Source organism: Triturus cristatus, chromosome 8 (genome assembly GCF_964204655.1).
Source record: "Triturus cristatus chromosome 8, aTriCri1.1, whole genome shotgun sequence".
Lineage (NCBI taxonomy): Eukaryota > Metazoa > Chordata > Amphibia > Caudata > Salamandridae > Triturus > Triturus cristatus.
The window spans coordinates 741,981,058-741,995,492 of NC_140591.1; the positions used below are offsets into that span (position 1 = coordinate 741,981,058).

The 14,435-nt window shown below is 42.7% G+C and overlaps 1 protein-coding gene across 5 annotated transcripts in view; it reads left to right on the forward strand.

Moving 5' to 3' along the window:
* LOC146805001 (arylsulfatase D-like) overlaps positions 1-14,435 on the forward strand; it is a 439,444-nt gene that overhangs the window by 119,086 nt on the left and 305,923 nt on the right. For all 5 annotated transcript variants that reach the window (XM_085622147.1, XM_085622149.1, XM_085622146.1 and 2 more), the window contains one exon: positions 8,216-8,337. In XM_085622147.1, the coding sequence (XP_085478273.1) occupies positions 8,216-8,337 (122 nt within the window). The remainder of the gene's footprint in view (positions 1-8,215; positions 8,338-14,435) is intronic.

The following is a 14,435-nucleotide window of genomic DNA, read 5'->3' on the forward strand; positions in this document are numbered from 1 at the left end:
GACTGGGTGTACTTCGCGTAATGGGTTCTGTCTGTCTATGTGATCCGTCTTTCTTTCCACGGTGGGAACTGAAACATGTTCTGGGCATACGAAGACAATGTACTGGTGCCGATATTCTAGAATTTCTTTAATTAAATCAGTACCTGAACCTCTCCATTTATTCGTGAGTAATTCTATCAGTATATCAGGTAGGGGACCAGGATCGGAGTGTTGGCTTCTATACAATATAAGGAGGTGTTGTATCATGTATATACCAGCTAAACGCTGTTCGTCTGGGGTAAGATTCAGAAACGTGTGTGCTAGCGCATCATCACTGTATTTTTCAGAACTGTCAGCCCATTGTACTGCTGATCTGGCTAATTCTTGTTCATCCATAGAATCGAGCATATGATACCCCCTTCGGTCTCGGAGTAATTTATCAGCAGCCTGGAATAGGTGTTCAGGGGACCTTGCATTTAACATAGGGGCTTGAAAATGTCTGCTACATTCTGGACGTATCGGACGTATTGGATCATTGAAATGTCTGGTATTGTTACAAGATCTTCCCCTACCTACATAAGCTATCGTTTCTAATTGTCCCGTGGGCATTTCTGATTAATCCTCCTCCTCTCCCTCTGATTCAGTTTTGTCTGCCTCTAATCTGTTTTCATGTATTCGTTCTATTTCTTTTCTGATCTTTCGGCACATAGCTACTATACACTTCTGTTTATCATGTTTCCCTTCTGATATATTCTGACCCCATCTGGTAAGCACTTGCATTTCATCCTGATCTACCTCAGGCCTATCTCTGCTTCTGATCAAGCAGTTTATGAGGAAGCTTAACAGTAGTTTCTGTATATCTACTTTCTGGTATTCCATGGCCTTGTCAATACTTTCAGGGCCTTGTCCTGATTGGACAAAGTGATATATATTGTCCAGATGAGCAACCATTCCTGGTAGTGTCATTAAATATGTGGACGCTCGTCGTATACGTAGTGATGACAGCAGCATTCTGTCATTTTTACCGGGCACTGGATCATATCTACAATCCACAAGATGTTCCTTAAACATACCGGATCTTACTGTTTGAGGTGTATGTTGATATGCTAAATCTCTAAAGGACAATTTATTTCCTTGCGGTGGCGTGGAAAAAATCGCTGTCGCACCTCCTGTTGCACCTTCTGAGGTTCTAGGCGCGAAAGGATTTGTTGAATGTAAAGTAGGGACGGTAGATGTAGGAAAAGTGGTAGAAACAGATGAAACTGTTGGAATGTGAGGAGGAGTTTGTTGTTGTGGAGTTGGGGGCGGATGATCTTGGGGTTGAGCACCATCGACAGGTGGTGTGTGTGGTGGAACATTAACATATTCGGGAGCTACATCGTCTAAATAGGAAGAAAGGAAAATGTCTTTTGCGGTTTTGGGATGTGCTTTAATCGGGAGTAATGGAGGTGGCAGATCTTTCGATATTTCCGGAGTGGCCTTAGGCAAACCTTCGGCCAGAAGAGGATACATACCATTCATAAGAGTGTTTCGTTGTCTGTCTACTTGTTCTGATTTTACTCGGGTACCTTCGTCAATTAATATGTTTTCTCGGGCCTTTTCTGAATCTCCCCTACTTTTCTCTTCCTTTCTGAGCGCTTTCTCAGTGCGCCTATGCGATTCCTTATGCCATAGTTCAATGGCATCTTTCTGTGACTGTCTGGCTTTCTTTTTCCATAACGCTTCTTCTATTCTCATGATGCAATCTGCATCCCATGTTCCGGCAGCGGGCCATCTCTGACTCTCTGCTAAATCCTTGGTGTAGTCCACCCATAGATCAAGATATAATACGGCATCTAGGCCATGTTTATGGTACATAAAGTACCCTGGAGTGTCCCTAGGTGGGATAGGTACAGCTTCCTCGAGTATCCCGTTTCTAGTTTTTATCTGTCTTAATTTTGAAAATAACGGCATCTCAAACCTTGTTACTTAATTCTTACTCGGTTCTTGAACACAATGATTACAATAAACACAATAATGAAGATCGAACAATCACTCATACCACGACATTTAAAACATATTAAAACATTTTAGAACGAACAATAACAATTAGAATAAAACTAGTTAACTGCATAATACTAAATATATTATATGTACTGCTAAACAGTACAGATACACTGCTAAAACAGTGCAGACCAGGTCTGTGTACCCAGACCCGTCTTGACCGGCACAAGCTAATGTGCACGTCTAGATGCGTCCTCAGCAACGGTACTCACCGGGAAGCACGGAACGGAAGGCCTCGGAAGTCTGGACTGGACTAGACCAAACTGGACTCGACTCGACTCGTGACTTAGATACTTCGGAACTTCGGAATCTGGTGGGCCTCTGTATACCTCGGATCTTGCTCTCAGCTAGGCTCTGGTCGGGATTCTCCGCACTCCTCACCGCCTCGTCTGGGTGTTGATCGCAGCCTCAGTCGCCCCCGTTGGCCTGAGGGAGATACAGGAAATCCTGCGGGTACGCGTAATTGTCCGTCCGGCTGTGGCAGGAGACCGGGTCTGCAACGCACCTCCGGCGCGTGGGGTGTGAGAGGTGTCCCTGTTCGGGTGCCAATTTATGTGGTAAATATTTAAATTACCTGTACTATTTTCTATGCGGTAAAATACAATGAGAATAACTCAGTAAAATAAGAGGCAGAATCCGTGGTATTCGAGGGTATAATAGGATATTTATTCCTTACAAAGGAATGATGGTTCGAACCAGGCAATCGAGTTCCGTCACCACGAAGGTTCAGGAAGGGATCAGCAATGGATTATTGACAAGTAATAGTATATATAAGAAATGCATTACATTAAGACAGATGCAGGAGGCGTAACAGCTTGATAATACAGATAAGAATACACATACGTAATAAAAAAGGCGTAATAATAGGCGTGCATAGAGGCGTATACTAAAAACGTCATTATGATGGTGACACAAATGGGTGGATCCATAAGAGAATCCTGCAAAGTCAGCAAAAATACATGGCAGAGATGCGCGCGCAGCCGCATGACGTGTGATTGACGTGTAACTAGGGGGTGAAGGGAACTTGACATTTAGCCCTACATGAGGAGACAGAAGTCTGGGGTGTCAGGACAACCTAGTCCTAAATCATATCTAATATCTTGTGTTTAAGGAACTATATTATATAGAAGGAAAGGTCTTCGCGGACAAATCCTATTCTATACTGACTGTTAGTGCGTGTACAAGCGTCTAAGTGTCTACATGGGATGCGAGGGGGGCATGGGCCTACCATGGTAACGAGAGTCATGAATTACTTGCATAAAGACAGTGAGGCCGGGCCCTTTGCTCGGTAGCTAGAAGGATGTTTACCTAAACTACTAGACAGGAATGCATTGGATGAAGAACGGAGCAGATAACTTGAAGGTGAAATACAGTTTTTGGCAGGCAACAGGCCGCGTCAGGCACCGTTAGCCGCGCAGGGAGTAGGACAAAGTTCATGGATACAGATGCAGGTCCAGGCTGGAGCATTCAGAGGCAGAAGCAAGAAAAAGCTCGATGGCAGCATTCAGGGCCTACTCGCCTGAACTGTAAAACGTGAAAAGTGCACCATACAAAGTCGGTGGCCAATCATACTTAGGAATGGAATATCCGGCCCATTCATGGCAGATATGAAAGAGGACATGTTAACGTTAGACGCACATGTATTTGCGTCTTCATAGCTGGAACTGGAGGGAACATACATGTACTTGTAGCATGTACATGGAGCCGTTGGGGTCTAAGATAGGGGACACAATTGACCATAAAAATTCATATTTCCTCATGTGAAATGTACACCGTTTCCTCTATAAATGCCTTGCCACTCCCCTCACTATTTCTTCTTATTTCCTGGGACAAGGAGCTGAACAGCTATCAATTTTACTTGAAAATGGCAGAACAGCAGTCTGGACAGCAGTGTACTTCAGGGAGTGAGGAGGAGATCTGGATGCACTCAGAAGCATTGGTTCATAGTAGTTTCTCTTTCAGAATCTTCTGTTCCCTTCATCTGTGAAATGTACACCATCTCCTCTATAAATGCCTTGCCACTCCCCTCACTATTTCTTCTTATTTCCTGGGACAAGGAGCTGAACAGCTATCAATTATACTTGAAAATGGCAGAACAGCAGTCTACTTCAGGGAGTGAGGAGGATACCTGGATGCACTCAGAAGGTGTCTTTCAGTAAAATGGCAATATGAAAAGAAAGATAGTTGTAAAATGGAGGCTTACATACTATTTTTTATAAAAAGAACTCATTGAATGTTTCAGACCATTCAACACTAAAAACTAGGCTGTATGTTTACATTTTTAAAAGCATGTTTTGTATTGATTCACAAAAATGTGTTCCCACAGAACATTACTTTGGATTTGCTGTTAGGTTTGAAAAGTCAAGCAGTCTTGCTCTTTGGATTAGAAACATTGTGTGCTGAACTTCTGACCTCTCTGCTCACACCAGTGTTCCATGATCTGTTGCTATGCTAGCAGGCAGAAGTCATGTTGGGGGTAGGAATCATTTGGAAAGGGTTGAAATTTGCAACCAATAGAAATGTGTGTTTCCATTTAAAAGAAAGGTGGAGAACATGAAAAGGGGGCAGGGTAGAGAGTTCCTGACCCCCTAGCCTGTGTCAGGGGGTCCCTGAAGGATCCCGAAGGGTGAAAAAAACATTTTATTTTTTTCCAAAAATTGCGGGGTGCGTGCACTGTGCGCGCACGGCGGCAAAAAATTTGTAAAAGAAATGGAATTAAAAATCAAGTGTAAGAGTTTAGATGTTATGTGGCTCTAAAAAGAGCCGTTGTGTTAATTGAGGAACAGAGGAACAACAAAAAATGAAAAAAACTTATGGGGGGCATGTGTGCTGCTGTATCTTGTTCTCTATTAGGTTAATGCTGGTCTCACCATAACAGAGAACAGCATTGCACACATTGCACCGTATATGTACCCTCTGGAACAGAGGGTGCATATCCAGAGGACGAGAAGCAGGTGAAGCTGCGGCCGCAGAAGATGTGCTTGCCTGAGCTGCTGGAGGGTTGTCTCTTGCAGCTCGAGTACACTCCCGAGCGTAAGCGACGGGATGCACTGATTTAAAGTGTCTTATCATGGAGTAAATACTAAAGGAGTATTTTTTTAGGGTCTCCTCCAGATAAGACCACTCCACAAACAGTGCAGATTCACCTTCTTCTGGCCCTCTGGAAAAGTAAAAAAAATTCCAAATAAATGAGTCCTTTTGTTTCCTCTGCCTTGGTGGCCCAAAGGTCTCCTCCTCGCTCCCAGAAGATGACTGCTGCTCTACCATTCTCAAATACTGGAGTACTGGAAAAGCTGTTCAGCTCCTTCTACCAGGAAATAAGAAGAAATAATGAGGGGAGTGGGTGTGGTGTTGGAAGATTCTGGAACTGAAACTACTATGAACCAATGAAAAGTGTTGTTTCGTAATCACATGACTTGCCGGAGCACACACGCATGCGCGCACGGAGCACGCACGCATGCATACACCGTACGGAGCACGCGCGCACGGAACACGCACGACGCACGCATGTGCGCATGGTGCACGCACGCATGCTTACACCGTGCAAAAGAAAAGTTGAGAACATGAAAACAAGTAACGGAAGACACTTCCTAACGCCCCAGGCTTTGTCACAGGGTCAAAAAAGGACCCAGAAGAGCAAAAAAATGCTTTTTATTTTGCTGGTGCGCATACGGTCAAAAATCCTAAAGAAAAAAAAAAAAATTAAACTGTTTATAAGTTTATAGAAGATATTAACTATGCTGTTCAACTTTATCCAAATTCAACAAAAATAGCTGAGCCATTCCATGTTACAGGATACAGTCCATCTATAACTATATACATAGGTAGCTTATTGTAAAATAAATATATAAAAAATATAATACATTCATAAATTAGCATTTAAAAAACCTTTGAAATTCACTGAAAAAACCATAGGTTTCACATACGTTATAGTTAGGAATTAGCATTTAAGATGTCATCAGTGATGTCATGAGTGATGTCACTGACCATGTCATGAGTGATGTAATATGTTTCGTCATCAGCAGTGGATTGCGGGCGCGCGAGTTATAGTTAGCTGAACTAACTATAACGGGGGAATTTCAATGGTTTTGTACGAGTGAAATGTCCAGCTAACTCTAACATGTGTGAAACCTATGTTTTTTTCAGTGAATTTGCAAGGTTTTTTAAATGCTAATTCCTAACTATAACGTGTGTGAAACCTATGGTTTTTTCAGTGAATTTGCAAGGTTTTTTAAATGCTAATTCCTAACTATAACGTATGTGAAACCTATGGTTTTTTCAGTGAATATATATATATATATATATATATATATATATATATATATATATATATATATATATATATTTTTTTTTTTTTTTAAACTATATTTCCATAAACATTAAAAAAAATCACATTTTGTTTATACTTATTACTGAAAACTAAAAGCAGAGATTTAACATAAGAGTGTGTATAGAATATTAAATCATATGAATTGCAGAAATTAAAGTAGATTCAAAATGCATCCCACCCAATTACACTAAAATTCACATTATTTAAAAAAATAAACTCTATATATTTCAATATTGCACACAAAACCCCAAACATAATATCATTAATTAGAATCCATATTATTAAAATAATCAAAAAGTAACACAATTATGTAATTAACAAATACATACATTATTACCATATTTTGAATATCTTTAACTAAAAAATCACATTTTTGATTTACAAATTAAAACTTTAAAAAATATATATTTAATTTTAAAAGAATTTGAAAACTTCTCACTTTATTCCCCTACAAACCCAACAACTCACCAAAAAATTACAGAAAGTAAAAAAATAAAACCTTAAGCTTTACAACTATTCTGTCAATTTATATTTTTGGTATCGCAATATTTTTGACACAATATTTGTCTCACAATATTTTTGAAACAATATTTTGGTATAATACCAAACATGGTGCAGGATTTAGAATACATGACTTTAAGTACCATTCCCGTGGTGGAGTGTCTTCCATAGATGCAGAAATCCTCAGAAGCCTTGGATAAAACTGGAATGAAAACACATTAGTGGTAGAATTGAGATATGGGGCATTTAATCATCTGGATCAAAAACATTGAAATGGAACAGATATAAGCTGTGGCGTAGCAAGGGGGAGTGGGTGCTGCGGTCCTCTCAGGGCAGCATGTGTTTTGGGGGCAACATCCTCCCCGTGCTCTTACCTGCGGTCATCACAGGGTAGCGAACGCTGGAATCACACGAACATCAGCTCCTTCCGGCAGCAGTTACGACCATGGGCGGCAAAAGGTCTAGCTATGCCACCCAGTATAAGGTGCTACAATTATGAGGAACTAGAACACAATAATACGTAGCTGAAAATAAGTTAGATTAAGATTGGCATGCCAAATTTATGGTTGTAAAATAATTTTTGTAGTACATGGTCTTTGAACTTTCTTCATGCAGTTTCACCATTTGGACGGGAATACATAAGACCAAACCTGCTTACAAAGACGTTTGCAATTGAATGAATGCATTTAGAGAATACAGGAGTAACCAGGAGCAGGGTTCCCTGGAGCGTTAAATGAGTGTCCAAGTCTTTTTAAAAGGCACAATGTTATTCAAATTGTGAATAAAAGTCACATCTAATCATAACTGTAGCATTTCGACTCATTTATGACATTTCCAATATTTTCTTACATGGAGGTATTTTTTGTCTGTAGTTGTCTTGTTTTAAAATATTTGATTTTAAGAATGCAAGAAATGTAAATTAACCCGTGTTAATGATGTTGTAAAAAACTGAACGTGAACTTCTCTGCAGCAGTAGCACCTGTAATTATATAGGCGGGAATGCAGTGACATCCGCTACTCGTTATACATGCTGGATATTTATATTGCTTTGTACTCAGGAAATAAGATACAGGTTTTTTAGTGTCCATGTACATTTAATTCAGATGGAAGGTTTACATGCAATGCCCAAAATCAAGTCAGTTTTGAATAGTCAAGTATGCTGTTGAAACTGGTGCCCTAATGGTTGTCCTGTCCTCTTCTGTAGTTTGGATTCCAATCTCACTCTACTCATGTAACATGTCCTTTGGAAGGCTGTGTTGATTGTAGAAGCGTTTGTGTTTTATACCCTATTCTTCCTTCCTTCCTTGTTTTACCGCTGCAGTAAAACACCTCGTAACCTGATTGTTTGACATTCCTTTTCAGAACCCCCCATATCGATGGCTTGGCGAAAGAGGGAGTGAAGCTTACTCATCACATTTCTGCTGCTCCGCTGTGCACACCAAGCAGAGCAGCTTTCATGACTGGACGCTACCCAGTCAGATCAGGTATGTCACAGCGCATGCGCACACCTGTTGAGTATTCTTTGCCCTATTTTTCCTGATTATGTGAGACCTATGCAAGGAAACTATGTGAATACTCTAGCAATTCGCTGAGGGAATATTCAGGGCATGTTCTCTGAGAAGCTGTTTCTTACTCCTGTTTTAGATGGTTATTACATCTGATCTGACTATGTAAACCTGATTCCCAAAGCATTGACTGCGAGAAGTGGAGTCTTAATCCTGACTTCGCTGTGACTTGTTCATCTATTTCTAAGGTTAAAAGCTACTTTTCACGCAGCATTTCGTTGCTCAAAGGACAGAAAATATCGCAGTGCCAGATTAAGTTGTAGTCGCCTGCCGATGACCCATTGTCGGCGCTCGTTCTAAATCAGTTTCTTTTTTTGCACCCCACATAGCCTCGGTCTGTGGCAAAAGGAAACTCGGCACTCTGCCTTGTAGGTTTTCCGCTAGAGGCACGGGGCACGAGTAGCATAGCATTTATATAGTGCTTACTACCCCTGAGGAGGCGTTGTAGTAATTTAAATATCACAATTTTTTCTTGTAAAGCACTATGGGTAGAGGAAGTTTATGCTTACAAAAGGCAACATTGTTTTATGTGTACCATACAAAAGTATGAATCTTCTGCCTCAGTCAGGAGGGTTACCCTGTATACTCGAAATGTGATCCAATGCACTAATGAGAGACATGTTAAACATATATGTGAGGGCTTAAGATCTGATGTTACTTCTTATGATGCCACTTCCTGCGATGTCACGCGCTGCGATGTCACGCGCTGTGATGTCATGCGCCGTGATGCCACTTGAATTCTGAATAAATAGGTTAGTTCCTCCACTTATTTTTTTAGGACTTGTGCCCTGTGGAGGCACCCTTTCCAGTGCAAACTATTGTATATGTAGACACCAGAACAGGGGTCAGACATGAAGTGTTGTGCTTCAGGGTAAAACACCTTTATTTGGCATTAGGATTTGGAGCAAAGCCAGACCACCCTATTTTATTGTACTTAAATTTGCACCAACATCTACGGTTTTCGCGGTGGCCTCTCTCAGTGACGCCCCTCCTTGCATAATATTAGCTGGGGTAGAGAGAAAATGGGCGTGAGGGTTAACTTTCAGCAACAAAGTTGCATTTGTGTGTGAAATATGATCCGTCGCTGCTGTTTGCTTCTTTGCGACGCTCTGCGTTCCTTTCAGTGGCATGAAATCCTTAGTAACTCTTGCCTGAAGATTACACTTTTAAACTCCTATAAAACATATTTGGAGAAGATGAAAGTTTTCAAAATAAACACACATTGTAACTCAATATTTTAATTGTACCATGCATAGAATTGCAACTAGAGTTAACGGAAAGGTATGTTTAGAGCTTTGCACTCCATTACTTTACAAAGTATAACATTCTGTGTATAGGACGTTCAGAAGAGCATGAAATCTTGGGACCGGATGGGTACCATTTGACCTCTATAAACGTAATCCCTCAGTATGGATACAAATATAGACTGATGTTCTAAATGATGTTTATACATCCAACACTGTTCCTGAGTCCTGGAATTATCTGATTGAATTCCACTTTGTTTAAAAGATCGTTCAAACCCAAACTGTGACACCCTCCCATTTATCATATGAGAGGTTCGGTTTTGATCTAAAAACTTTTTTATGCATTACAGTTCATGTATAACTTGATCCTGCTATATTCCCTCCCAACTGAACAATTCTAAAACAGCAGTGCTTAACCACAGTAATTAAAGGAATGATTAAAAGGCTAAAATTAAAAAGGAAACGGTGAAGACAGCGGATTAATAAGAAGTATGCCAGAACAAGCTGCCTACACACTTAACTTGACCTTCATGGGTGCCTCTGCGACCCCTCCAACAAGCATGGTGTCAAGGTACCTCTACCCTGACCCCTTTAATCACTGTGTACTAAAATTAGGAGGCCCCGGGACCATCCCCCGATTTATAAAATGGCAACCGTAACTTTCCATTCAGGTTGCAACCAGCCAATCATGGCATTGCTGTTGGCACGTGGATTTGCCGTGCACCGTCAAAAATCCGCATCCCAAGATATGCAATATTATTTTTCCTTTAATACCTCCAAAACTACGGAACGGATTTACACCAAATTACAAAAAAGTTTTTTCTGGACCAAGAGCTAGCTTTCTGACAAATTTGGTGTAATTCTGTTCAGCAGTTTGGCTATAGTCATGTCTGAAATCCCTATGGAATATTGCATGGGGGAAAAGTCATTTTGGGACCTCCCTTTATCTCGGCCCCCGTTTCACCCCGAATCTTTGAAGAGAGCAGCTGAAGTGAGTGGCAAACTAGTTTTGAAAATTTCATGAAGATTTGTCAAACAGCACCAAAGTTATTAGCAAAATAAAAAATGCTTTCTCTGTGGTAACTAGGTCTAACTAGAGCTACTTACTGGCAACTGCATGTGGGTAATGTGTCTGTCATTTATTTTTTTAGCAGACAGAGTGTATGCAGCTACCCCGAGAGGTTTACTGGCGCAGGGTAGAGGCAGATAACAGTGACCCCAGCAGACAGCTAGAAAAGCCAAGTCTGCAGATTTTTATGAAAGACAAGTAAGGAGTTGCAGTTCCTAAGAGAGACTGGGAGGGAATTCCACAACTTGGGACCTAGGTAGGCAAAGGAGCATCCCTTCATGCGGGTTAGTCGAAACCTGGGTGTTGCGAACAGCAAGAAGCTGGCAGATCTCAGCAGACGCGTAGGCACATAGGGAGTCACCAGTCCTTGGATGTAGAAGGGAGCTATGCCATGTTTGGCCTTGAACAATTAGCGCAATGCCTTAAATTCAATGCGCTTCAAGATCTAAAGCCAGTGAAATACCTGAAGCAGAGGAGAGACTGAGACATGCCTCAGTAGCTGAAATAGGTAATCGGGCAGCCACACTCTGAATAATCTTTAGGCGTTGAATCGAGGTCTTATCTGGTCCAGGTACAGCAGATTGCCATAATCCAATCTGGATATGACCAGGACCTGAATAACCGTTCTCTGGGCCCAAAGGGAATTAGCCAAAGGGTTTTTTTCAGCCACTTGAGGACAGAAAAACAGGTAGCAATAACTTTAGACACCTGTGGCTTCAAGGAAAGTTTATCATCAATAATAAAGCCAAGATTCTTGACCTTACTAGACTGGGTGGGAATGGTCCCAAGGGAGTCCGGCCAGTGTTTGGGTTCCCAGAGATCAGGGTTGTTTCCTAAGACCAGGACCTTGGTTTTATTGCTGTTGAGCTTCAGTGCATTTTTGTTCATCCACAAGTAGGTATTCCTCAGCCCAAGTGAAGCAATGAGTGGTCATGATGTTGGGTGGCTGATAACAAAAAGGTGATTTGAGTGTCATCAGCATATGAAAAGAGAGTAAGCCCACACTTCTCAATTACGTCTGCTAAAGGACAAACACAGATGTTAAAGAGCAAGGGGATCAAAATGGATCCCTGAGGAATGCCAGAGGCCAGAGCTAGTGTCTTAGATCTTGCATTGGCTGACAAGACCTGCAAGACTTGAGTCTGCTAGTCAGGATAGAATGAGACACTGTGTCAAACGCAGCGCTCAAGTCAAAAAGAATGAGAGCATCCATACCTCCAGAGTCAAGATGTTGTCTAAGGCATTCAGTAACCCCAAGAAGAGTGGACTCAGTGCTGTGTGTCACCCTGAAACTGGACTGCGAAGGATGGAGAAAGCTGATGGGTCTCAATGAATGTAGAAAGTTGCGTGTTAACATGCTTTTTCAAGATTTTGGAAAAGACCGGAAGGAGGGAAATAGACGGAAACTTGACCAACAGGAAGGGTCCAGATCAGCTTTCTTTAGGAGGGGGAGAACCATATCGTGCTTCCAATTCTGGGGTACATTGCCTTCACTCAGGAAGGTATTAAGAAGCTTTAGGATGACAGTTAAAACGGAATCATCTAAAAGTCTACGTTTCTCATGACTTCCCGAAGGGGAAAATAAATGTGTGTAGCTCTCCTTCTTTACAGCATCTGCTGCTAATTGGCAGTGAATCATTTCCTTGAAAGACACTGGCCAACTCTTTGCACTGATTTTATGAAAGAGTGGGTGGAGGCAGGATGTTACTAGCAACCGAAAGTTCTTTCACCACCTTAAAAAGTCTTCTGATAGTGTTAAGAGCTGGCAATATTTTCAGTAAAGTACTTGGCACATGCCGATTTACAGAGGGCATATCCGTTCAGCGCCACCTCATACTCAGACTTGGCCTATTCCTCCATTGTTTATCTAGGATTTTACATTGTTTATTTTCTAATCTAAGAGTGTCCGTAAACCAAGGCGCAGGAGGGTGAGTTTTACATGTCAATTTTGAAGTAGGTGGCAAAGATGGTGTCGATGGCCTCAGTAAGTCACTGATGAACAGCTCATTTAACACTGAAATGTTCAGTTTAGACCAGTTCCTGGCTTTGGCTTTCAAAACAGGCTGAGAGAAGGGGTCGGAGAGAACCCTAATTCTGAAAGGCACAGCAAAGCAATCCGACTAACAAAATTGAAGAGGTGGAATGAATATCAGGGCATTTAAGTTAGAAAAAATGGGGTCCAAGAGGTGCCATGCAATGTGAGTGGGTGCAGAGTTGTGGAGTGCTCAGCTGAAAATGCCTAGATCATCGAAAAAAGTTGAGGATATGTTGTTGTTGGCATCCTCAAGAGGGAGGTGTGTGTGTGTGTGTGTGTGTGTGTGTGTGTGTGTCTGTGTGTGTGTGTGTCTGTGTGTGTCTGTGTCTGTGTGTCTGCGTCTTCCTGCCTGCCTGCCTGCCTGCCTAGTTTCTATAGGAAAGACATTTATCAACTTCTATCCTGAAAGTTTTGAGGACGTCAGTCAATATTTGTGAGCTGTAGAGATACGGCACTCAGATGGGGTGTCTGGTAGCATATATGAATTTTAGAGAGATGGAGTTTTTCGGAGAGTACACGTCCCAACCTCAGTGAACTGCACAGCGAAGGCACGAATTTGCGACGAGAAGATCGGCATTCAGCAGAGCGGGTGTCTGTGACATGAGTGAGCTGTGGAGAGAGGGCCCTCAGTGGGATTGGCTGGTAGCCTGGGTGGATTGTAGAGTCGTGGCACTCATTGTAGGGTACGCCAGCCTGCCAGCATTCCCTATGGCAGTGGAGGGGGGCAATATATGTGAGCTACAGAGAGATAGAGGGCAGTGAGCAGAGGGGTCGTCTGTAACATCTGTGAGCTGTACAGAGGTGGCACTCGTCACAGAGGACGTTGCCAGACTATGTACTGAAAAGGGTTAGGGTTCATTGGGCCCAAAGAGCCACACCACCACCAGATCAGAGATGGAAAGATGGAGTGTTAAAAGGAGGAGGGCGGGGACAGAAGGACATGGGAGCACGATCGAGGAAGGAGGAAGAATGCGGGAGAGGGAGGGGGAGAGAAGGTGCTAGACCACTAGAATGAGGAAGGCAGGTGCAGGTGGATTGAGAGGAGAGAGATAGGGAATAGAGGGGGTGGGTGGGGTTAAAAGCCAGTTGCACAAGGAGGGAGGCAGAGAGGAGGACAGAGAGGGAGGGCGGGGAGATCAGCTCCACTTTGAATGAAATACCCTGGTGAGAGAGAGGGCAGCCGCAGCTCTCCGGAGCTTCATCAGAGCGGACCCCTGCAGAGAGCGGCAGCATCCCTCGGTGCAGCTGCACCCCGGCCCCTCTCCCCTCATCAGCCGCCCGTTCGCTCCCCATTCTACGTGCGCCCCCTTCTTCCCCATGAATCCCGTGTTGACAAATTTTCTGTGCCACCTCCCTTCTTCCCCCCCTCGCACGCATCGTGCATCCTTCCTCAAGGCTCCCGGGCATGATGGGCTTCTCAGCCGGCACCACTGCCCCCCATCTTCATTTGGGAAGAGTCCGGCCTTGTGCCATATAGACGCACGCTCAGTGTTGCTTAAATTTCTGTTCTACGCCTCCTTACTCCTCCCAGGGTGGCAATTATTTTCCAGTATCACTTCATCACGAGAGACAACCCCCTGGCACAAGGCCTTACATCCTCACCTTCCTCTAGTGAGCTGGTGACCAGGACCGGCAGCTGAGGTGCCTTGAAGACGGGCACACAATGGAG